The 26,891-nt window shown below is 29.4% G+C and overlaps 1 protein-coding gene across 2 annotated transcripts in view; it reads left to right on the top strand.

Moving 5' to 3' along the window:
* The first annotated feature begins 213 nt into the window (after positions 1-213).
* Positions 214-26,891, top strand: part of LOC136974919 (cAMP-dependent protein kinase type II regulatory subunit-like) — an 86,451-nt gene continuing 59,773 nt past the window's right edge. Inside the window, exon 1 of one of the 2 annotated variants that reach the window (XM_067269917.1) lies at positions 214-607. In XM_067269917.1, the coding sequence (XP_067126018.1) occupies positions 406-607 (202 nt within the window). In that variant the 5' untranslated portion in view covers positions 214-405. The remainder of the gene's footprint in view (positions 608-26,891) is intronic. The other variant, XM_067269918.1, reaches the window with a different exon arrangement.

The following is a 26,891-nucleotide window of genomic DNA, read 5'->3' as shown; positions in this document are numbered from 1 at the left end:
TGATTTATAAAATACGCGAAATATAGAGTAATAATACAAAAAATTTGGATTCAACTTGTGCTGCCATCTGTCATTCGAATTAATGCTTTATCGACCGTACAGTAATTTAAATGAAAAAAAAAATAGTTTAACGTTAAATATTTACGTATAAACTTTAAAAAATGCGTACGAATTTTTACCAGGAATTTTAAACGATAACGAATGCTTAGAATCCGACCGTAAATGGCGCTGCCGTCGTGATCGCTTCCGATTGGTCGACAGAAGAAGCGGGTTTGGGAGTGAAGATCATCTGGCGGATGGCGATGGTCAAGTGGAAAATTATTACAGAGTAAGAAAAAGAAGAGAAAAAAAATCATCGGTTTTAAACTTAAATATCTAACGAAGGACAAATCAAAGTATAAAACAATGAGCCACGCGAGATACGAAGTGCCGCCCGAATTGACCAATTTGCTTTTGGATTTTACCGTTAACGTTCTGTTGGAAAGGCCGAGCGACATATTAGAATACGCCGCCAATTATTTCAATCAACTACGAGAAGAAAGATTAAGTCGTTCTTTAGTTCCTTCCGTCAGCGACAGCGAAGATTACGACGACGAACCCATGCCAGGTAATTGATTTAAATTGCTTTTATAACTTGGGTTTTGTCTACATCATGTGCGCGACTGTCCCGCAGAAAATAGCAGACGACGAAAATTCGATTTTTTTTTTATTTATTATTTTTTTTCCCTCTTTCATCTTTTTTCATTGTTTATTTACACAACGCGATTCAAATGTTATTTATTTATATATATATATATTTTTTTTTCCTCGTATATTATTTAAATAATAAATTCGAATTGTTTTAATATAAATTAACAAATTAAAATTTATTTTTTTTGAAAATTAAATTCAAATTTGAAATTGACACATTTTTTTAAAATTTGAATTTGAAATGTACAAAGTTTTTAAAAATTCGAATTGGAATGCACATTTTTTTTTCTTAATTCGAATTTGAAATGTATATATATATATATATATATTTTTTTTTTTTTTTTTTTTTTTTTTTTTTTTTTTTGAAATTTTGAAAATAATTTCGTGCATGTTTTATCTTTAAAATAGATTTTTATGAATTTCTCTGCATGATTTTCATCAATATTTATTTTTGATATGTGATTAGCATAATAAATCTATGGAATATTTCATTGTTTTAAAAAATAAAAAGATATATATTTATTCTAATTCTACATATACACACACACATGTATATATATACATTGCATGACGTATGTTTCATAGTCAATTTTCCTTAAAAAAAAGAAAGAAAAGGGAAAAAAATGAACATGTGCTCTGTTATCAATAATATACTTGGCCCCTTTGACTCTTACCTCTCTAGAATGAATTATTCATTAATAACTTGCCACTTCACTTGTGTTTATATTGATAAGCAATGTATTGTCACGTTAGTTACGTAGGACGATTGATGAATTAACACATTTTTCAATTTAATGCTTCTTTTTTATTATTTTATTTAAAATTTTATTTCGAGTACTTGAGATCAGTTCGCTGTTATTGTTAAACAATCGTCGTCATTATTTAAGGAATTGGAGAATAAAGCATTTCAAATCTATAAATTGTTATATAATTCGCCTCTGGTTAGATTTCTCATAGATTTTATTAGCTTCGGTGTTGTTTGCAAAAGAAATGATCTTCGTTAAAATATATTTTATTATAATTAATTTTTTTTATATATCCGATTCATCTTCTCAATTTTATATTCTTCGAATACAATTGCATTTGTATGTTTGTATTTTCTTTTAATCTCGTTATTTTATAAATTTAAGCTGTAAAATGTTCAAAGTTCGTATTATTTAACATTTAAGCATTACTCACGAATTAATTTCGAGCTTAGCACGTACCATATTTAATTTAGGTGGGTTTTATTTCGTCATAAACTAAGTATTAAACAATGATGATAATCTCGGACGAGATATATCCATGTGTTATATTAGGAAAGATTTATAATGGAATTGTATGTCATGAGCGACAGTGCAAATAAACAACTTGCGAAAACGGCTTTTCTAACATTTACGTTACATTCTTATTAATGATGATAAGTAAAAAATATGCTTTACTTTTCTAAGAAGTTCCTCCCCCGTACGTAAATATAATGATTTACAGTACATTAATATTAATTTTAAAAAATATGAATATTAAATCACTTAACTATTAAAAGAATTTTGAATTTTTTAATGTTATACGTTATCTTGCAAGTTGAATATAGTTGAAATGATCAACGGTGACATTCGCCAGTTTAAAGGATGGAGTTGACAAGTGGCTGTCGTCATGGTAACGTGATTTCTGACAAAACGCTTGTTGTTTAAGATCACTTGAATCAGTAATGAGAAGGGGGAAAACGAAAGAAATTAATAACCTCAAACTAGTGTACGTTATTTATAAAATTAGCGACGATTATAAGGAAAAAAAATTAATTTAAAAACAGTACCTAACTCGTTTGCTTTTAAATTCCTTTATTCTGAATATTTTATGAGATAATATTACAGATTCATTAAATTAAATGTTTGGAAAATAAAGATAAATATGTCTTCTGAAATACTATTTAAAGAATTTTCCTTCATGTTCCTCTTGTTCGCTGGGATGGAGATGCTGTTTCCGTTGCTATGCCAACCTATGTCATGTTGTCAATAGATGCTGTAATAAGACACGTTGTCAAGGTAGTCTGACATTCTCCTGTTGAAGAGATGGAAACAATTACGAAGTCATCGTTCAGAAAGTATTTACAGCATGTTAATCAATTATTTTATATATATTTCTATTTAAAAATTACCTATCGTTAGGATGAAAATTTTTTACACACACATATATATATAAGTATATATTGAAATAAATTTTTAGCATTTATTTTATTATTTTATAACATAAAAAGTATTTAAATATTTCAATACATTAGTACTTCAATTTAGTTAAAATTAAAATAAATAAATAAATAAATAAAACTTTTTGAAAATAGATCAGTAATTTAAACCTTTTCATTGGCCAAAATATTTTCTAGTATTTTACGTGTAAGATGGAATACTTTTATTATATCCTCCAAGGGTACTCACGCTAATTTTAAACTGTAATATTATCTGAAATGTGATTGAAATTCTATATGTATTATTTGAGTAATATATAGATTGATTTTTTAATCATTCTACATTACGTAAGTTAAATTTATTTAAATGCAATAAAACCCATAACGTGAATTTACAATATAATATGCTTGTTTAGGATGATTTTTGAAATTTTTTTTTTATTTTATTAAAAAATATAACCGACTTGTAGTGTTATTTTCTGTAGTTTTTAATAAATGTTATGAGTTCTTTTAACGAATGCTTAAATTTGTTTATGTGTAATTATAAGTGTTAATTGAACTTTCATAATTTTCCATTTCTGTCCATAAAATATTATTTTCTGCATATAGAAGTATGACATCTTTAATTTTAGCCTCGTTGCTACTAATGATGTGTAACCCTAGCCTCGCACGTGAATTGACCCACTGCAGGAAATCTTATTAACTCACCCAGTTGTGGACTTAAAAGTAGTAATGAGAAGATGATAAATATACTTTTTTTATTTCCATTTCATATTCCCATTTCTGTTTGAGTTTTAAATGTAACAATTATAGAAAAATCTTCTTTTTTTCTCTTCTCTCTATTTTTCTGAAAATGGAAGTGATTGGATTAAAGACGAATCGTTCCTTCTCCTTCATCAACAAATATTTGTCATCCGATTCTATTCCATCCAGAACGTATGTATTGAAACCTGGCATGTTTCTGAAGATTTACGTCATACATCACCATTTGTTGGTATCCATGACAACTAGGATATATGGTTGGGATAAAGAACGTGATTGTAAATGCCTTTAATCAGAAATTCTCTCCATTTTTTCTTTTTTTTTTTTTTTTTTTTTTTTTTAGTTTGTCTGTCTCTCAAAACATTTAAATCTTTACACGCTATTTCGTCTAATACTACTTATTGTTATTTTTAACATTTCTCTAACATATTTGCTATTGTTATATGCAATTACATAATACAAAGTGAAAAGATCAATCTTGGTATTTAAATTTTTTTTTAATACAGGAAATATATCAATTTATTGGTTGATATTTTTTTATAAATAATAATCGAGAACATTGATATCAATTAGTCTACGTAGGCTACGAATTCTGATTTAATTTAAGATGTTACAGAACCACTTTTATATCGATCCAAATTAAAAATTAATTAAATTTTCAAATGCATGGACACTCTCGAAAGATGAATATGTTTCTTCATCATAATCATTAAGAAATGGCATACTAAACAACACGACCTTTAAGTGACGTAGCAAATGTCATGGGTTATTTTCTTACGCTCATTAGTACTTATGAGCGTAATATTATTCTGTTTTAATTCCATACTCTGTAGGGAGAAATTGTTTTGTTGCATACTTGACATTAAAACCTTAATATAATTTCATACGTAAAAGTATTTATCGATTGAGCCAGACGTAAAATAATTCGCGTAAAATGGAGTTCTGCGAACCTTTCCACTAAATCATTTGTAAAATAAAACTTTAAACAACGTAATAATTTATTTTAGAAAATAAATATTATCGCATGTTTCACTTACGAGTGAGTTTCCTTTTAATAATAGATGCGAATTTGTTAGAACCATTTATAATATTTAATTACAGCATATTATATAATAACACTTCTCTTCCTTATGCAGTATTTGCACATGCTGTTCAAATAATTTTGTTTGAGAATGTCGACAGTAAATATCATTAAATGAATTAAGGCCCTTGTCACTATTCAATAGTTAATAAGTTAAAAGAAAATTACGAATACTTCGTTTGTTTATTATGTAAAAGTATTATTGCATTTGAGTAAATGATACAAGCTTTGATTTTCTATAAGTTTACTTCTTTATTAACATCAGAGTAAAAATTTAAAGTTTATTTTTCTAATTTTAATTCTATTACTCGAATTGGCAAGCTTATAAAATGATAAAAAGTCAAACATCACTTTAATTTTTTAAAAAATAATAATTAACTTTATTACCAGTTTATCGGAATAATTTTAGCCGAATTAAGTCGAATTTATTTAATTTTGATTAATTAACTGGAACTATGTCTTGCGTTTTTATTACTTCGCCTTCGTTATCACCTTATTTAATTAAGTAATTAATATACAAAAATACACGAGGAAACGTTATTATAATAAGAAAAATTCGTTATTAAATCTCTTAAAATTTCGTCGAAAAATCTAATTTCTAATAAATTTATTCATAAAGTAAAGTCGATAAACTTGTTTGGGTAATACAGACGAATAAAAATAAATATTAATAAATAACTTTGAAGATTACTAAAGTAATTCTAACCAGTTGCTTTCAAATTCGTATTGGCCCAGATAATTGATATATCTGTTGAAATTGAATATCAAACAGAACGTCTGTGTGTATGTTTGTGTACATTGCCTTCGAAACTCTCTTAATTATCGAATCGTATTGTTGATTGTATTAATCAGCTGATCTGATACGAAGGAACAAAGTAAAATAAATGTCGATTTATTATTTTTATTGTTATTAATTTTACGGGAAGTTATAAAAATTTAATTTTTTTATTTTAATTAACATACAAATATTTTATACCTATTATTGTACAACCGCCATCTAAACTAGAATACAAATTCTAGCTTATAGAATACAGTCCTAGAAATAAGAGGACTTTTACTTGTTACATTAGAAGCCATTTTGAAAAATAATTACAGAAAAACCTGTGTAAACCGGACTCTCACGGTACCGAATATTTTTCCCGTCTAGGCAGGTTTTTCTGTACACAAAAATGTTTTTATAAATAAATATAAATTTTTCTAATAATCTGTTCTTTCAGTTAAGGTTTTTTCTTTATTAATACTTAAATAAATTATATTTTTAAAATACCTATGACGTAATTGATTACATGTATGACGTAATTGCGTATATCCTTTACGCAAGTCAAGAATATATTGATAATCAATTACGCCATTCTGTCTTAATTTATTACCATGTATTCAAATTACAGTTAAACCTTTGAACAACGGCCACAAACGGAAACAAAAAAAAATAAGGCCGTTGTTCGGAGGTGGCCGTTATTCGAGATTCGACTGTATTATAGTTAATGCTTCTTTCTGAATCATATTTGAATTTTGTCATTACTCTTACAGTTAATCTTTTCAATATTTCTATCTTGAAAAATGTTTCCCGTCAATGATAAAAAATTCACTCAGCTATTCTCCCGTAAAACACTCGGTAATTTTATTTGTTTCCGAATAATTCCCTGACATGCATTAAGTCGTGGACTTTCAATATAATACTTGGACATTCATGCAAGTAAAGTGAAGAATTTTCTAGTCTCATTATAATTCGGTTAAAATGTATAAATTATTCATAGTGAAAAGCTAAAATTTCTTTCCTTTTTTTTTTTTAATATTAAATATAACTAAATTCGTTTTAAAGTCGAAATATATTCGAATAAAATTTTAACTTTTTAAATTTTTTAAGCTTGATTAAATTTTTTCATTTAGAGATTTTCAGTTTTATTTAGATTTTACTGTCTAAAACGGAAACCTGTCTCAAACGGAAAACGATTTACAGAAATTTTACTTAGACTTTCTAGACCAAGTGCAGAACTTCTAGCCTTTCGAGGCTTCTAGTACGGCCTGATAAAATATGAAATATTGTAAGTTAAATCTTGGCTGTTACGAATTTTGATAGGAAGTTTTCTGTTCTTTTTCATAATAAAGTTACCTATCTGATAGCGTGTATGCATATTTTTATGTATGTATGCAAAGTGGATACTTTTATGCAACCTGCAATACAATATATAACGTGATGGAATCCTTCTGAAATGGGATGGGGCTTTTAAACAAAGATCGGAGCCTAACCGGAACGAATTTAAGTTATTTTCTTGAATCTTGACCTGAAATTTGAACGGTTAATAGGAAAAAATAGGTATAAAATGTGGAATTGCAAATGAATCCAGTCGAGCCGGTTAGAACTGATAACCGCACGTCTTAACCGCCGAATGTTAATATAAACATTATAACGTAAAATAAAATACTTTAAATTGCGTTTTTTAATGCCACAAATTATGTAACGCAGATATGGGTTGGTGCGTATATTGGTAATCGTTACGATGCGTTACGAGGGAGTGGGGATGTTTACAAAAACGTTATGTAACGCTAGGATCTCAACTCTTGGGTAACTGAATGATTCATTTTTGTTTGTGAAGTCTTGCCAAGCATATCGTACTGTTTCTGTCACTGCTTTGTACATTATACGTGCAATTATTAAAATAATGTAACGTTCAGTACCTTGTGCTGTGTGTTATTCTTTAAAATTAAGAGGGTTGTTCGAGGATACGCGTTAATTCTTGGAGTAGTTATGTGCCATAGCGTTACGGAGCGTTACGAGGTGGGATGATAGTTGAAAAGTGTAATAATAACGTAACAATTTTTAAATTTTATACCCATCGTAGATTATGTAAATGAATGTTTGATGAGCCAAATTATTAAGATATTTTTAAAATTATTTTAAAGATTTGTCCATTTTGAATTTCACTATGCAGTATTTATATTAATTCGTGTATGAAAAACTATATTTATGATTATTTAATGTTTCTACTTATATAGTTTTTCAAAAATTTCTTGAATTGGAGACAATAACAATAAACAAAGCCATTATTTTATTATGAACCATCAGGGAATGATATATATTGTTGTTGTAAAGTGATAGGTTATTCAATTTCTATGAAGAATATTTGAATTAGTTGTAAAAAATGATTTACTCGAACAAATTTTTTTTAAATAACTGGTGTGTCTTGCTACTTGAAATCACTTGAAACATTTCGATTGCATATTTTCATAAAATATATTTTAAATGGTAAAAAATTTCTTCCGAAAACTCGTCAACAAAAATATTTTTAGTTTCGTATATTTACTGTCGTATTTTGAACATTTTAAATGCGTAAAAAATAAATTTTTAATAAATATTTATTCTACATGTAGTTTTTTTTTTCATTACTTTAAATAGATCAACAGTTTTCATGCAAGTTAAAATTAACTAGATGCTGTGATTACTGAAAAAAAAAAATTCCACAATAGGGACCATCCATTGTTCACGTCTATAATTTTTGATCTTCCTTTCTACTGTATATAATGACGTACTTTTAGCAAACCCCCCTTTAAATACGTGTAAAAAGTTTTGCAGATATTTTTGATAGGTTATTCACATGACTTGTATGTAGGTTTATAAGAAGAAATTCGTATGCCACTATAGTCCGCGCAGCAAAAGAGTAGATATGAGTCAGCCTGTGCTGGAAGGGTCGATATCAGATGAAAGGTGTGGAAGGTGTTGACACGTGGATTACAGTATTAAAATTTGTATAAAAAAACAAAACAGCCGAAAGAGATCGGATCCATATGTCAACTTTCATATGTCTCCTTCCAGCACGGGCTACTCCTGTCTACTCTTTCGCTGCGCGGACTATATTTCTGTATTAAAAAATCCATTTCGTCGCCCTCCCTTCCTTAAAACTCTACACGTAATTAATGGCTGGCTCCATGTACAAATGATGTACATGTATACATCATAATATTCATTAATATGTAAATTACTGTCTTTATTATACAAATAAACAAAAGTATAAATTTTAAGATGTGTTTAGGAAATATGAATTTGAATAGAAATGTTAATTATATTGATAGAAAGGGGTAAAATGTAAAATTAAGAATGTTTATGATGTTTATAATAAGAAAAATAAATAAATTGTTAAATAGATTGTTTTTTAAAGTAAACATTTTAATTTTGCTTTCGCTTTGTAATAATGTTCTGATTTATTTCTTGTTTAAACTGTTATTTATACATGCTAATTTATTAAATAAGTAAATAAATTTTGATATGATTTTGAAATAAACATAGTTGTAAACATTTTTCTAAATTCATGTTTTTAATATTTATCTGCAGTTAATTTAGAATTTTGTATGAATCATTTTATAACAGGAATGGTTTAATTATTTTAACAATTTTTGGGCTGAAGTTTGAAATAATTGTAGACTTATAAATTCACATTATCGTCCGTTCGATTGTCTGTCTTTCCTCAATCTCGAGAAAGGAGTTAGATGAAATCCGAGATCAGATATGGAAACCTTAGGGGTAGGAGGCCCCAATTAACTGTATAAGAACTTCCGATACAAACTGGAAGTCACATTCAATTCAAAAATTTTCCCCTGAAAGGTGTTAGATAGATGACGGGCACGACTCTATTGTTAAAGGGGAAATATGATGTACAGGGATCACTACTAATTTTAGACGGAGAGCATATATTTTAAATTAAATAAATTAAAAATTGCAGTCCGGCATTGTTACGATGTCACAATAAATAATTGCTTGTTGCATTTAAAAATAATTGATATGTAAGTAACAACAATGAAAATGCAAGAAAATTTCTGCAATTTTGCAGGGAAGTTTGTGTATTAGGGGGATTGATGTCATTAAATTTTGGTGGTTGAAGGTTGAGGGACGGGACGATAGATGGTCACGTGTCATATCTCAACTGGGATCGGATTTAATGATTTTACTCGTTATTGGCATTTATAATTTTTGTTTTTTTTTTATGAAACTCGTCTCTACCTTCAAAATCAAACTTTTTGCCATTTTATAATAATTAATAATATAAAAAGTTTTAAATAAAATATCACAACAGATGGCGCCACCACAATTTTAAATCTTTTTGCCGGGAAAGTTACTCAACTCGTTGGATCTTTTAAACCTGCAGCATTTCAAAATTAGAGAGCTGATGCCTACAGGCTGTTTACCTGTTAAAATTAGATTGAATTATCCATATATCGCATCAGTTTTTTTGTATAGAAATATAATCATTGTTCTTTTATATTTTTTACACGAAAAAAGTCTTTGTAACTGAAAAGGGTTTGTGTTTACCGTTGCTTTTAATATAGCAATTATTCCTAAAAATGCATAAATTTTTTCGAAAAATATTACAGCAATAATTCTCATTCGGAAGCAAAGATCATTGAGAGCATCCCTTGATAATCTTCATTGCTTCCGATTGAGAATTACTCGGTAGCACGTTATCCTAAAAATGCAATTCCCTGGGGCCATTAACAGAAAGCCCCAAACCGATCTTTTATAAGAAACTATTTCCCCCCAAGAGAAATGTCTAAAATCAACACTGTACTGTACATAGAACTCCTATAATTAGGCCCTATGAAATTACTGCTATAAGCTAAAATTTCTAACTCAAGCTGCAGCTTAGGGCCTCGCGTTATGAGCCTATGGCTTAGGACTTTAGGGTCTCATATTTTTATATGTACATTTGATGGAAGAGAAAGGTCAATCATATATTACGCGTATATCCTAGGTTACAAGTCTATGCCAAACTCTGGCTCGAAGCTCCATATCTTAATATAAACTCGTATTAAATTTGAAAATTTCATCGTTTTGGATATGTTTATAAGAAAACGCATTTAATTTTAGTTTTTTTTTAAAACAAATATAATTAAAAAAACAAAAATAGATTTAAAGTCAGGTTTGATTAACGATTCGTTACTAATAGCGAGGTTGAGGCCGAAGTTTTAAACGCGAAAACGAGTACGTTGGACGTTCAGCGCCGCTTTCCTGTAAGCCTAGAAGTTTGACAATGGCGTTTGGAAAGTCAGTGTAATCATGCTTGACATTTCAAACGCCATTGTCAAACTTCTAGGCTTACAGGAAAGAGGCGCTGAACGTCCGACGTACACGTTTAAAACTTCGGCCTCAACCTCGCTATTATTTAGCAAGTTAATACGTTAATATATTACTTTAATTTTCGGTAATAGTTAAAAACAAAATACGATAGACCATTATGACGTAAAATAATTCACGACTGACGTTAATCCGTGTGAGCATTTTCGATCTTCCCTATCGATGCAGTTACCTCTAAATAGGGTAATTTCTGAACTCTCGCATATTATTGAGACGACGAGACGATATTATCATAGACAAAACTAGTTGCCAACAGTGAAATGACCGAATAACGACTATAAAAATTATTATTTTTAATGAATAAGGAAAAATATTTTCATTTGTAAGTAATTGAAAATTTCGCGTGGCGTTCGATTTAGTGGCAAATATTGCAAGCTCGGTTCCTATAGTAATACTGTAATTTATGTTCATTATAAACTACTTTTATTTTTTATTTTATTCTCTTTGCATGTATTTTTATTCTCTCGGCTGTTATATATATAACAGAGGAAAAGTATGGCGATCGGTCAGAAAGTGACCCCCAAGATTTTTACATTTTTGGACTTAGGACGCCTTGAAACATCGAGAAATGCAAAAAAAAAAGAAAAGAAATTAAGGATTTTTTTCTGTATGTATGATGTTAGTGTATGTGTTTGGGAGGGCACGATTTTATTCACCCACTTTGAAGCTTAATAACTCTTGTGTCCTTTGTCGAAAATTTCTGAAGTTTTGTGGGGAAATTTGTGTATTAGATGGAAACAATTTTAGAAATTTTCAGGAAAAGCTAACCGTTGGTTCCGGAGATATGGCCCCCATTCCCTTAATATTTCCCGAACCAGTCTGAAAACCTGAAGGTAATTGTATCAATTATTAGGGATGTTCAGCAACAACGTTGCCAGCTTTCTATTGGTAAATCTTTCGAAGCAAAACTATACTTTCAAAATATGAGAGGTAATCATTTGATTTAATTATTTATCTGATTTAATTTTGTATATAATATAATAACTACGAAGAAGATTTTTTTAAAAAAAGATTATTTTAAAAATTAACAAAGTTAAACGTAGTAAAAGGTTACCTCTTTTATTTCTACTTAAATTCTGTTAGCTTATAAAAATAAGTTTGTTTTTTATGAGAGGGATTTAGATAGAGCTTCTTTTGCTCATAGAGTATCAAGTGACTATTAAAAAAGGTAAATGGGATTACTAAGCTTAATGATTTTTTGCCGTTTGCATAATCTGTTTCCTTCTTTACTCTTTTTTCTTTTATTCTTCATTACTTGGACGGATTCATCGATTGATTCTTTAACATTTTCATACATATTTACAATGTAAACAAGTATTTATCGCCCGAACAGAATAAAAATTGCATCCCAATTACGTGCATCCCGAAATTAGAATAAAACTTGGATTTTTTTAGTGTATCTAACAATTCATTTCATCCTGCGAGAATAAACAGAAATTAAATTTTAAAAAAATTGATATTTTCTATTCTATAATTATTCAGCACTTATGTAACAATTTCTACTTCTACATCGAGAAAAATATTGATCTGATGGTTTATTTTTGAAGAATTTCAATTGTCTTTACGAAGTATCATTTAATTATTATTTGAAATCATTCAATTGCGGATAAAATTAACTAACACAATAGAGTTTATAATGAAATTCCAAAAATTGAAATGTACGTTTAATTTTATAATTAATTCTATTGTTTTTTGGCATATTGATTCAGATTTTAATATGTCCAACTATCCTTAATATCTCTACTATTTCATCGAACTTCGTAGATATTAATTAAACTATTATTATTATTATTAATTTTTTTTTAATTTTTAAAACTTTACTAAAGATGATTTAATGATTCAAAATTATTTGTTCTTCGTTTTACGAACGTATATCTTACGAGATCTCTCTTTTATATGCAAATTCAATAGGCATCCTTTTTATTTGTTCATGCAACGCGACATATGAGGGGAAGATTTTTCTACGGGAAACTGGCCACTATTTAGGTGTTATGTAAAGAAAACCCGGAAAACTCCACGAGGCTAACAGTTGGCCAGGCGCCTCTTCGGTGGTTTTATCCACTCGACCACCGGTGGGTCTTCAATCGCATATTTACAAGATTTCGAATTGAATTAATGCTTGGATCCTCGACACCTTATCATTGTTTACATTACACCGAATCAGTGAAAGAGGAGAAATGTGACATCACAGATTCTCGTACTTTCGATTATTCACAAAAACTGTCCAGGGTACCGATCAGATTTCATCTACTTACGAAGGTACGGAGAAATCCGATCTGCATCTTTGTGTCTTTTCACGGATAATTGGATCGGAGGTTCGTTTTTCATCTCGTATTCGTGCTGATGAAGAGCGTTGTTTGCAAAATTTGAAATTGAAGTTAGCCGAATAGCGAGTTAATTTAATGTTACGCGTAACAAATTCAGTCCAGTGAGTAGATTTTCTCCGATGGAGACTTTTACAGCTTTTTTTTTTTTTTATCTTTAATCTGACTCGCCATTGTTTTTCTTTGGCTTCTTTCTAACTTATCTGTTCATCTTCGTATCAATCACTACTAAGTCCAAACCAGAATTGAATGCCACTGTTTAGTTTGCCTTTCCTTTCTCTCAGGTGAGGAACTTTGATAAACGTTTCGAATTAATTTGAATTTTTTTTAATTGAATTTTTATACGTTTTATTTATTTTTATTCTATATAAAATGAAATATTCAAATATACATTACATTAGTTACCTTCCTATTGAATTCTACTCATTATTTAATTCTGAATTATAATAAACTTCGAGTCTTATTGCTAACTATTGAATTAATTTTATCTTTATAAATAAGTATTATTTTTGCGTAAGTGGGTGAGATACCGGCGACATTTTAGGGCTCGGGAGCATATAAGGTTTTCATTTAAATAATTAGTAATTTTAGCACACAATTTTCTAGAATTCATTTTAATAATGGTTTTCGGGAACGTATTGTTCCTGTAAATCAAGAAAAAAATATACTCAAATTGTGCGTCACATTTGAGCCTTCAGAAATTGAAAATGAGTGAGTAAATTGTCGAAAAAATAGTACAAAAATATTTTATATATTCACATTTTATGTATAGGTATTAACGCTTTATCATCGGATACAAAAAGTAATTTCTGGTTATTAAATTGTATAATGATTCTGTATTATGTATGTTTGTTAGGTAAAGGGTTCTACTGTATATCGTTCAAACCTATCCACACCAAATCTTCGACACCCTAAAAAATTATTCTAGGAGCCCACCCCACCATCCCTAAAGCATCCCCCCTCTTAACTTATTATGTATGTTTGTTAGGTAACGAGTTCTATACCGTTCAGTTTATATACACTAAATTTGTCATGAATATTCTTTGACATCTTATAAAAATACTGTGGGGTCTCCACCCCAACCACCTCTAAATCGCTCCCCTGATAAGTTAAGCCCGAGCAATTTTTTGTGTTTTGCAGTTCAATTATTGTAAACACTCGTGTCAATAAATGTACATTTTAGTTAAGAGCACTGTTTTTATCACCCTCTCCCAATCCAACTCACCAACATCCCTCTCCTTAAAAGCCCGAGCAACACCTGGCACGCTCAGCCGGTATTTTATAAATTACACAACTTAAAATTGCTAAGTAATATTGCAAGAATCGTGTTTTCTCGAGAAATTGTAGGCTTGAAATATTTTCACAGAAATTATTTGCCCATTCAAAAGCTATAGATTACGATGAAAAATAAGCTAGACGTAACCGTTACGCTGTTATGATTTTTAACGTTTAAATTTGTCTAGTCCAACTGCTTTTTTTTTTTTTTTTGTGTCTAATGGGAAGGTCACCCTTTATCATTTTTTTGCTATTAAAACGAAAATGTATTTATTTAAAATCGCATCGTAACGGGATTACAAATCTAAAAGCGTAACTCATTATCCCTGCGTGATAATTTTCCAGGTAGAACAATAAGTATACACAAGGAAGTTGCCTCACAGGCTAATAAGCACTTTCATTTTGTAGTTGTCGCTATTCAGCAGCATTTCCAGCTTTGTTGTAGTCATCCCCAAACGAAACACGAGTGGTAATTCTAGCATTCAATACAGTGTTTACATTATCGACGAGAACTTTAAAATTAGCATATTTTTGTCTTCGTATTCAAAATGTACGGCTTTAAAAGTTTTATAAACTTTATAACTATAAAAGTGGTGACATTTTTACTCGACTTTTATTTGTTTTCATCCCTAATAATTGCCACCATTACCTTTAAGTCTTCGGATTAGTTCGGGGGCGGGGTCATACCTCCCGTACCAACGGTACGATTTTACCGAAAATTTCTAGAAAAATTTTCTTCTAATACACGAACCTCTCTGCAAAATTTCAGAAAATTTCGACAATGGACACACGAGTTATTAAGTTTTAAAGTGGGCGAATAAAATCGTGGCCCCCCCACACAAACGTACAGAAAAAACCCTAAACTTCTCGACGTTTCAAGTCCTCTGAATCTAAAAATGTAAAAATCTTGGGGGGTGATTTTTTTTTGACCGATCGCCATATTTTCCTTCTATTACGTTACATCGAAGAAAGTAAAATTAAGCGAAACATCTGATTAAATTACTTTCCAATCCCTTCGTGTATTATATAGGCCTAGTTCATGTAGTTTTTGTGTAGTAACTTTGTAAACATAATATAAAGAAAACAAATATTATCGATTCTTGTAATGACAAATTAATAAAATTTCGAGAAATAAATCGTATAAATATGTAAATGTTTATATTTTTAACTCCTTATGTTTTATTTATTTGTTGTTTTTCTCCAAAGCGAAATTTTTTTATTATTTTTTTTTATCTCTTTCGCTTATTATTTCAAAGGATTTTTTTTTACTTTAAAGGTGAATTAAAAAGAGGACTTTCTATTATTGAAAGTTTCTTCATACGTAAATTTATCATCGATTTTTTTATTCTCCTGTTGCTCTTTGGATTTTTCTGGGTCACATGCAGTTTTTCTTATATGTTATTGTAAAAAATATAGGGTTACTATTTCGTTTCTTCTTAAATTTAAATATAATAAACACAAACGTATAAATAGTCACATTTTTCTGTTTGTTTAGAGATTTTAGTTCAAAATATAAATACAGTAAAACCTGTTCAAAACGGAAACCTGCCTAAACGGGAGAAATTCTTAGAATCAAAGCTATTTTCTGTGTTTTAAAAACCTGCTAAACCGTAAAAAATATTCGGTACAGTCGACTCCGGTTTACACAGGTTTTTATTATATACTTTAACTTAAAGCGAAATACCTGCAGGAAAATTTCTCCGATGATCATTATTTCTTTGACATGTGTGCTTTATTGTTGATATTGATTAATTCGTTTTCTCGATTCTCTAGAATTCAGGCCTTTCGTGAGGACGAAGGGCAAAGTTTATAGTAATAAAGAATCGAATTCGGGCTCTCTATACGGAATCACGGTGTACTTTTAAGTTCCATTTAGGCGTATCTACACTTAATTTAACAAGATTTCGCTAATACACTAAAACCTGTTCAAAACGGAAACCTGCCAAACCGGAAAAAATATTCGGTAACGTGCGAGTCCGGTTTACACAGGTTTTACTTATAATATACAATTTAAAATTTTATCGTGTTAGAGGCCTATTTTAATTTATTAAAGAATAATTATTATTTGGATTTGCAATTAGCGATAATATTTTCGCTCTTCGATAGAAACGTAATGAAAAATTCACTTAACAATAGTGCTGTAAACAATACAAAATTATTTTTTTTTTACCAGTTCATAATTTAATTTCGAGTACAGATTTGTTTTTTTTTTTTAATAATATTTCTCTGCCTTTTAATTTAATAAATATCATTAAGGCAGCCGTTTGTTTATGATCTTCTCTGGAGCTTTGATTTTTCGGGGGTGTGAATAAATAAATCTCTTAGTAGCAAGGTGAAGACATTTGAAATTCAAATATTTTAGAAATTTGAGTGAATTACATTTAAACTCGATAAATATATCTAATCGAATATTTCTTTGAATGAGTCTTTTTTTTAATTTTTTTTCTATGGAAAAATAACGTTGCTATTTCTTTGGCATTTTATTGTTTATCGTAATAATGATAAATTTTCAATAGCAACGCCATCTGTTGCGTAAGATTTTCGATAATCAAAATGGGGTTCTGTTTATTAAACACAGTTCGTGCCCTTATTTTCGAGGGTTTCTCACTTAAAATTATTATTATTATTATTATTATTAATTATTATTAATGAGATGAGCTCAAAGAAATAATAATAATTTGAATATATTAAATAACTTTCATTTTCTCAAGCAAATAAAATTTTGTATATCAAGTAAATTATATCAAGATTTTTAATTACAGTAAAACCTGCGTAAACCGGAATCACGCGAAACCGAATATTTTTTCCGGTTTAGCAGGTTTCCGTTTTGAACAGGGGTTTTTTTTAAACACAAAATCGAGAACTTTTTCCGTTCAGGCAGGTTCTGTTTTAGACAGGTTTTACATGTGTAATGAGAATTTGATAACTGATATATTTATCCAATTTATTTATTTATATTTTTCCGGGAATAACTTATCTGTGAGTATTTTGGGGGCTTAAAATTTCAACAAGTTTTCGGAAATATTAAATATTATTGCATTGGCTTCAGTCTTCGGATTTTTGTTTACGTTCTCTAAACCAGCTGCAAGTGTACACCACTACCCAATTCTGCTCCCATACTAATATTCGACATTCCGAAATACTTTGTACAGTACTTTGAATGACATTTTCTTGAAATATTGGTTAATATTGTAATCGGAATTTTTATCTTAATGGACTTATTTCGAAACGTTAACCGGCTGAATAAGAGTGCCGAGTGAAAAGAGTGATAGGAATTATATCTAAAATTTCCTTAAAAGATAAATTTCTTTCACTTGAATTTGTTTTCGTGTTTTCTACAATAGTACTACACATTTTTGTACAGTGCTGCTTGTGCTATACGTTTCTATACAGTGCTGTTTGTATTACACAGTTTTGTACAGTGCTATACACTTATAGTGCTATAAATACTATGCATTTTTGTATTTCATTGTTAAAATATGGACTGTTGTAGAACAATTTTATTCTGGTCTTGTACTAAATGTTGTAATATAGGTATCTTATTATACAGAGACATCAAAAGAGAAATTCTTAATGATATCGTAGCTTGAGAATATTTCAAACATATATTCTATTTTAATACTGTATATTTTTTTATAATTTTCATATCGTATTTAATATTTCATAAATTATTCACGATTAATCGGATATATACACTGGTGTTCTACCTGTTCGTAAATAATAAAATATTATTTACTTCGTACTATGAATTTAAATACATGGCTTGTATATGTTACAGTCAAAACCCGGTTTTAGTTAGAACGCGTTTTAACTAGTTGAAACTAGTTTATACTGGATGTCTTTGTTAAAACCCGTTTTGTCTAGTTAAAACTAGTTTTAACTCAAATTCATTTTTGACTAGCAGTAAATTCTAGTTATAACAAAGACATCCAGTATAAACTAGTTTCAACTAGTTAAAACGCGATCTAACTAAAAACTGGTTTTGACTGCAACATATAGAGTGATTCGGGTTAAGATGGTAAGCGGGGAAAGATGCCTACTTTTTGATATTTTCAAACGGTGACGTCAGATATTGTCATGTGTTTGTATGATGAATTGTTGGGCCAATATTGAGTGCGGAAAGCTGTAGTTGGCTACCGTTACCTCATTTTTCTACATCTGAGAAGAATAAAAGCAAGATAAGAACGAAGTTTTCGTTGTGAAATGTTTCTAGAATCATTTTAAAACTAAAAGTTAAAATAGAAATTATTAAAAATTGCGAAAAACAATTAACGTGTGATGTAGTTAAGGTTCTAAAGTTTCCATTGTGATCTTCGGCCGATCTCGATCGGACACGCTAGAACACGTGACTCCGCCAGGCATCTTACCCCGACAAATGGGAAAGATGCCACATTTTTCTTGGGGTAACATGCCTATTTTTTGTTAATTGAATTCCAATATGCCTATTTTTAATAAATTTTTGTTTTCTCGTTTTATTGCAGGATATGCATAGAAATTATATAAGAACTTCTCAAAAAGGTTTTTGGACTGAAAAGAGATTTCAGCTAGCTATAGAGCACGTTAGAACGGGCGGAAACTTAACAATACTTATACTGCGCTGTTATACTTACTATGAAGTACTTTGTACTACATATGCAATAAATTAAATTTGGTTAAGATATTCGAAAATTAATTTTATGCAATTATATTTGTTATCTTACCCTAATGACATTTGGCATCTCACCCGGATACTTGGGGTGAGGTGTCTAAAATGCCAGACAGTAAAAAAGTCGTCATTGCAAACACAATATACAATTATTTTTCATATACTCCAAAGTTTTATTTGAAAAACATGCTCAAGAATATGATATTTTCGTTAGAGGCCTCCAAAACCGAAATTATCGTTATAATTTCCTTTATAAGCAAAATGTTAGGCATCTTTCCCGAATCACTACACATAACTTTATTTATTTCCCCCAAACATATTTATGTAGCTACAATTAGTTTTAACTTTTTAGTCTTATCTAAAATCAAAACATGTACAGCAGTAAATTAACTAGACAAAACCCGTTTTGTGTAGTTAAAACTAGAATTTACTGCTAGTCAAAAATGAATTTGAGTTAAAACTAGTTTTAACTAGACAAAACGGGTTTTAACAAAGACATCCAGTATAAACTAGTTTCAACTAGTTAAAACGCGTTCTAACTAAAAACGGGTTTTGACTGTAATATATATAAAAAATTATATTCCCTCAACGTGGTAAAATCAAACATAAGCTCATCTGTTGGAATGAAAAATTCGAATAATGTAAAATTATAAATTTATATGAATTGTGTAATCGTTGATGTGGGTTATGATGAAGCTTCTTTAAAAGTAGTTTCGACCACACCCAATGTATTATTCCATAATTGTCGGACATTCTTAGTACGATTCAGATTCGTATAATATCGAAAATATCTCATTAATTCGAAGAAAATGGTCTCCATAGAAAAATTTTCGGTCACGTTGGGTGTGGTTTAATGACACGACTAGTTTCTTTTTGTTTGAAGAAAACAATTTTATAAAATCAAATTACATAGATTAAATTAAAAAGAATTTTAATCTATACGATAATAACAGATTAATTGTTTTGTTATTTTGGTTTGGTTATATTCACGGTTAAGATATTATAAGAAACTGTTCAGTTTCTTATAATATCCTTATATTAAAGTCATCGTATAACGTTGCTGTAATTAAAAAATAATAACAACAAATGGTAAAATGAAATGTTTTCTTTGACGTTGTGACCGTGGATTCGTATAGTTACACCTTTTTGAGAAATTAATAAATGTTTTTTAAACTATTATTATCGATCCAGTAGTACTTGTACCTTACGAGTTGATTATATCAGGTGCATTCTTTATTTTTACTTTCCCGGCTGTTATATATAACAGAGGGAAATTATGGCAATCGGTCAAAAAAATGACCCCCCCAAAATTTTTACATCTTTTCACTCAGGTGAGTTTGAAACTCAGAGAAATGCAAAAAGAAATGAGAGGGGTTTTCTGTATGTGTGTGTGTATGGAGCACGATTTTGTTAACTCATTTTGAAGCTTAGTAATTCCTGTACCTTTTGTCGAAAATTTCTGACATTTTGCAGGGAGATTTATGTATTAGGGAGATTGATGCTATTAAATCTCGGCGGTTAAAGTTCAAGGGTTGGGAGATAGTGTAGTCGCGTGTCATATCTGTAATGGGGTCGGACTTAATGACGATTTTAACGCGTTATTATCATTATAAAACTCGTCTCTACCCTCGAAATTAAGCATTTTGTTATTTTATAATAATTAATAACATTAAAAGCTTTTAAAGTAAAATCTCACAACAGATGGCGCCACACGCAATTTTAAAGTTTAGCCAGGGAAGTTATGCAACTCGCCGGTGTATTTTTAAAAATGAAATATAATAATTATTCTAAGCTTTTTAAAATTAACTTTATATAGTCAAAAATCTTGTTTAAAAATAAATATTAGAAAAATTAATGTTTAAATTTATTGAAAAATTTTTCGATAATAATGACGCGTAATAATTAGAAAACCTTGTCATAGTCGTGAAATAAAGACAAGAATTACTTTAATATATCCTCTTATATATTAAAAATACTGCGCTTCTCGAGAAATTTTTATTTTTCTATTTGAATAAAGCAATTACATTATCTTTTATGTATCAGATTATTAGAAAAGCTTCACCATAACGCAATGTATAAAAGAAATAAAAGAAATTTCTACCGAACATTTATTATTATGATTATTTTTGCCACTAAAAATTGCTATTATCATGATTAATAAATAAGCCTATACCTTGTTTATTTCGACTATGCATTATAAATTGTCATTAATGATTCAAAAATAGTTTGTGAAAATGATACTCTCGTGTTGTTTTTATTTTAAGTACTCAAATATTGATTTTGAAATTAAGAAAAATGATCGCATGGAAGGTACATTAATTTTTAAGTAAATTATACTTTTCCTTTACTAAAAGACTAAGTAAAAATTTATTAGAGAAATTGTTTATTGTTATTACACATAAAAAATACAGAAGTAAATAATATTAAATGGAAAAATTGAACTGTTAAAAACTTCAGTTCGGTATAATGATTTTACCTGTTCGTAAAATATTTTATTTAATAATCATTCTCTTTATAAATATTTTGCATATTTTCGTGTATTTTTTTAATGTAATAGAGAGCAAATATTAATATACTTATTATCATTTATAGGTAACTGTTTAAAATCTGATTTAAATTAATAGCATGAATATTGAACAAATATTTGCGGAACACTGATGGCCGAGTGAATAAGACAACTAAACACCGATTGGTCGTGGGTTCGTGCCTCGTTAACGTGGAGTTTTCCTGGTTTTCTTCGCGTTAATAGCACCTAAATAGGGGACAGTTTCCCATAAAAGATCTCCTGAGAGGCAGATCGTCTATGTGTCGCATTGCTGCAAACCAAATAAAAATTTGCGTTCATAAATATTATTATATTGTTCTTTTAAAAATTTTTTTAAATTTGTGTTAGAATCATTATCACTTACTAACCATGGGGTTCACAGAGGATGGCAAACGGAGAATCAAGTAAAAAAATTCCACAAATTATAGTCGTAAAAGTAATCGAGATATTTGTTTGTGTTTTGTATTGATGCAATACAATTTTCTATTATCTACTTCTGAAAAAATCTTTAAAAATTAAATAATTTATTGACATAATTATTTGTGTCCATGGTTCGTCTCCCTTGGAAAATTTTCTGCGGGCGCCCATACTTTCGTGCATATTTTATCTTCGTGTAGAGTAGGGTTGGCGAACTTTTATTCGTGTATGCATGTCAAAATAGGTATGTATATCATTAAAAAAATCATGCGTACCGAAGTGTTAGAGTTTAAGCAACTTACTTTAATTTAAATAAATTTAAAGAGAATGTTGATAATCAAAAACCGAAATTAATATAAATTGAAATTAAATTATGATTATTGTTTAATATTTCGTATTGAAAACTTACCGTAATAAAATACTATAGTTGTTAATTATTATTATGAAAATTACACTGTGAAAAAAGAAATGAGGACATATGATATGTCGCGTGCCAAGTGAATTCTTCTGACGTGACACTTCGGACACGCATACCATAAGTTCACCACCTCTGATATAAAGAATGCCTATAGAGGTTTTTTTTTTAATTGAATGAAAAAGCTTTTAGGTTATGATTCGACGAAATCTGCTCCTATTCTTATGATGACATTTCTGATCTCGGACAGACAAAAATATAATCAAAGATGAGAAATTTTTGTAGGCCTACTTAGGCTTATGGATGATTCAATTTTTTTTAATGTTTAAATGTTTTTAAAATTGGAATTTTTTTAAAATATTGTTGAGAATAAAAAGAATTCTACAGAAAAATAATTATCACTAAATAAAAATGACAATTTATTGAACTGGCTATTCAGAAAAACGATATATTTATATATATAATTTTTGATTGTGCTAGGAAAAAGCTATGAAACGAAATTTCTTTTATAATCTAGAATATTTTACGATTACAGAATAGTAAATTCTATCGTAGACAGTAGGATTTCCTGTATTAATATTTCAGGTAGCTGTGTCCTAACTGGATTTCGCAGAACCTGGCAATGCGGGGTACCTCGGAGGTTTGGGGCCACGCACTGCTTGGGTGTTTTTAAAAATTATATGTATTATTACGAAATGAAAGCTATCAAAAATAAGCTTTTTCATTGAATAAAACAAAACACTATTGAAAAATTACAATATTCATTTTTCTTAGATTGGTGGGGCCTCTTTTTTCCAGGAGAATCTGAACGTTACAATTACGTAACTGACTGGTAGTCGTTATTGTATTCAAAATTAGTTTTGATAAGCTAGTAATTTTATTACAACAGAAATTCCAAAACAAAAAATGATATAATCAAATCAAATGATAGTTTTGTATAAAAATTTTAGACGATACAAAAAGATATTCAAAGCAATTTTCTATTTTTTCTTCTTTTTTTACTGTTTTTTTCGGTTTTTTTTTCTTTTAAAATTTTAATTCATTTAATGTATTCGTCATGCAAGATGATGGTTTTGAATCGTAAAGTCGTTCAAAGAAATTTATAATCTCAGATATTAACAGAACCTAACTTAAACTAATAGACAACCAGGTTATACGCAAGTTGCTAAGCGACTGCTCGGGATTTCAAATCCAAGAGTTGTACCTTTAAAAATTTGAAAAATAATTATTAATAGCCTGAGTTGTTAAAGTAAATGTATAAAATCTAATATAGGTTATGATTCGACGAAATCTTCCATTCTTATGAAGGCATTCAGTTTCAGACAGACAAAGGCCGAGTTGATACTGAACACTGGTACTTTAGTGCGCGGAGTTTTCCGGGTTTCTTCACTTTTGTAACACCTAAATAGGGCCAGTTTCTCGTAGAAAGTCCATACCCTCTCGGCAGATCGTACACGTGTCGTGTTGTCTGACAGACCAATTCAGACAGATAAAAATATAGGCAAAGATTTATGACAAATTTTTGTTACTTCGTTTTATAAATCATCATACATCGTGCAATATTTTCATAAAATGATTTTTATATATTTATTTATTATTACTAATAATAATTATAATTGCTTTGTATTTAAATAAAAATTATGATTCTTCGATCAGAAATATAAATATTTAACGTAACAGAAAATTTAGTTTAAACAAGTATTTAAATAGATAATTAACGCTATTCATAAGCACATTAAAATATTTATGAATACTATTTATATAGACGAAAATAGATATTAAGGCTAAAATACATACACACACATATATATATAGGCCTATATATAGAAAGAGAATACTTATTGGTAAACATGGCTATATATAATGAATAATTTAAGTTATTTGTTGCAATATATTACTGTATATATAATAACTGTTAATCACTGCGACGTTAAATTAGAGCATTTTTATGTTTGATACATAACTTTTAAATCGTTTGGGGCGTGGGTTTCAACTAATCCTTAAAAGATTTGTTGATACTTTTAATTAATAAAGTCCACATTGGAACTTAACAAACCAGTGTAATGCACAGACGTTTAATGCTTATAACAAGTATGTCTGTTTGACGTGATTTATCGTTAATACAATATTTTTTGTTAAGTAGACTTTTTTCCTTCTTTTCATCAATTCTGTCTTAAGTGTAACTAAATAAAGCTAAGAAGATAAGCAAAATAAAAACGCTCTATAACGTAAATGAAAAAGAAAACTTTCCGAACTTACACAAATAAAATAAAAAAATTCGCAATGTTTCTAATAAATTCGATGAATAGAAAATTTCATCTTTATATAAGAAAGATGGTTATAAGACCATTACTTTCATATCCCAGTAGTTTGAAATATTGAAAGTTGTTCAAATATTTGTCATTGCTACAGATAAAGGTGCCGTGCCGAATTAGAAAATAAATTCTAAAATTATGATTTTAAAAATTGTACAAGACTTTATTTCAAATATTTCTTTCAGTCAAATACATGTCTTATTGTTTACATGGCCAAAGTCTAAACTAAATTTTAAACGACGAACTTTTAAATTATCGCAGGGATTTTTAAAATGTATATATATTTTAGGAAATCGCTTTTAAATTTTAAAACTCAAAATGGAGAAGTTGAACACTCTGGATAGTATTTTCAACTCTTTTCCCTGTTGCGCTAAAAAGACCCTTAATTTTTCTTTCGTTCATTTAACCAGATTTGCAGCGAGATAGCCAAGTGGCGAAGAAAGAATCTTGATATATTGATGTAAGCAAAATTCTAAATGAAATAATGTCATAGGGAAAAGAGGGCCCTCTCCTCAATGACATGGGTGAGGGCTGCAGAACAATATCCCCGAATAATACCATTGTGATAAACTACGTAAATTCAGGATCATAATTTGTCACGATAAATGATAATGCTACTTATAGCAATTAAAATTTCAACCTAAATCAACAATTACGATATTTTCCTCTTTCTGTTACCTAATTCCTTTGAAGATTAGCTTTAATACGGCTAACCTTCAAAGGAGTTATGTAAGTGAATCAAAAAGTAATGAAATTTATGTTAAATATTCATTTGACTACTTTACAAAAGCTTATACCATTATTCTTAATTCTGAGAGATATTAAATATTCTGTTTACAAACCATTTTTGAGTGTACTCGTATTAATTTAAAAAGCGATTTTTATACTTTAAATTGAAAGAGTTAAAAATTTGAAGTGGTTAGAAAATGAAATTTTACTTATTATAAAATGATTATTTGAACCGTAAAATATGAAACAACATATACAGGGTGGTCTATTGTAATCACTGAAATAACTTAAAAAATACGCATCCTACGAAAACTTTGAGGGAGTCACAAGATGGAGCCGTCTGTCTCGATTACAATCGGTTAAATAGGGCCAACTTCATTTTCTTAAATGGAACCCCATTTTTGCTGCATATTATGATTTCACATGTAAAACAAACTTTTATCTAAAATACTTTTTCGAAAGATGCATTTATTAGAAGTTTCGAGTGTTTGAAGTTTTACATAGCAGCCACACGGTGCACGCGTGAATCTGTAGATGTCTGTAAAGTTAATTGAAAAAATAGTGTTAAAAGTAATAGCGAAATTTTTGGTGGAATCATTCTTTTTCTTCAAATAACGAATTGATACAAAATGCCACAGTGTGATAAAGCCATCTTGTGATAAAGAAAAGACATCTTGAAAGCATAAAATAATTATAGTATTCTAGTGATTATTTTAGCATGCTTCTTCCTTTTTTCAATGAACTTCGTAGATATTTACAGATTCATTTAACACAGTTTGGCGACCACGTAAAACTTCAAACGCTCATAACGGCTGATAAATGAAACTTTCGAAAAAGTGTTTTTTTTTTTTTTTAACTCTTTCCGCCCTGTGGGCACTAAGAGGGCCTCTTTTAGTAGGCCCATTATGGGTTCGGCCAGGCCCACAATGGTGCGACCGGGTGGTGAGGGACGGGGCCCGACATATCCGAACGGACCACCCCCCGAAAAATTCCTGGGGATTATTCGACCCGTTCGGATTCGATCCCGGGTCCCCCAGAGCGGTAGGCTGCCACCTTTACCGCTCGGCCATCCGGCCGTCTGAAAAAGTGTGTTAGTGACAGTTTGTTTTTGATATAGAATCATATCATGCAATAAAAAAAAATGGAGATTCCCATTTAAGAAAATGAAATTGATCCCCTTTTTACCGATTGTAACGCCATCTACGACGAATCCGATAGCATCCATCTCGTGGCCCTTTGGTTAAGTGATTCTTTCGCGGAACGCATATTTTTCGAGTTAATCCAGTGGATCGATTAAAGTGGACTATTTTGTATAAAGAATATGGTATTTCATGTATAATTCTAATATCACGACATCATTTTTTAAATGTAGGATTAATGGTATTAGATCTATTTGTAAATGTAA

The sequence above is a fragment of the Centruroides vittatus genome, unplaced genomic scaffold (genome assembly GCF_030686945.1).
Source record: "Centruroides vittatus isolate TY-2023 unplaced genomic scaffold, ASM3068694v2 contig_359, whole genome shotgun sequence".
NCBI lineage: Eukaryota > Metazoa > Arthropoda > Arachnida > Scorpiones > Buthidae > Centruroides > Centruroides vittatus.
The sequence above is the reverse complement of the archived record's forward strand: the minus strand, read 5'-3'. Positions and strand labels throughout refer to the sequence as shown.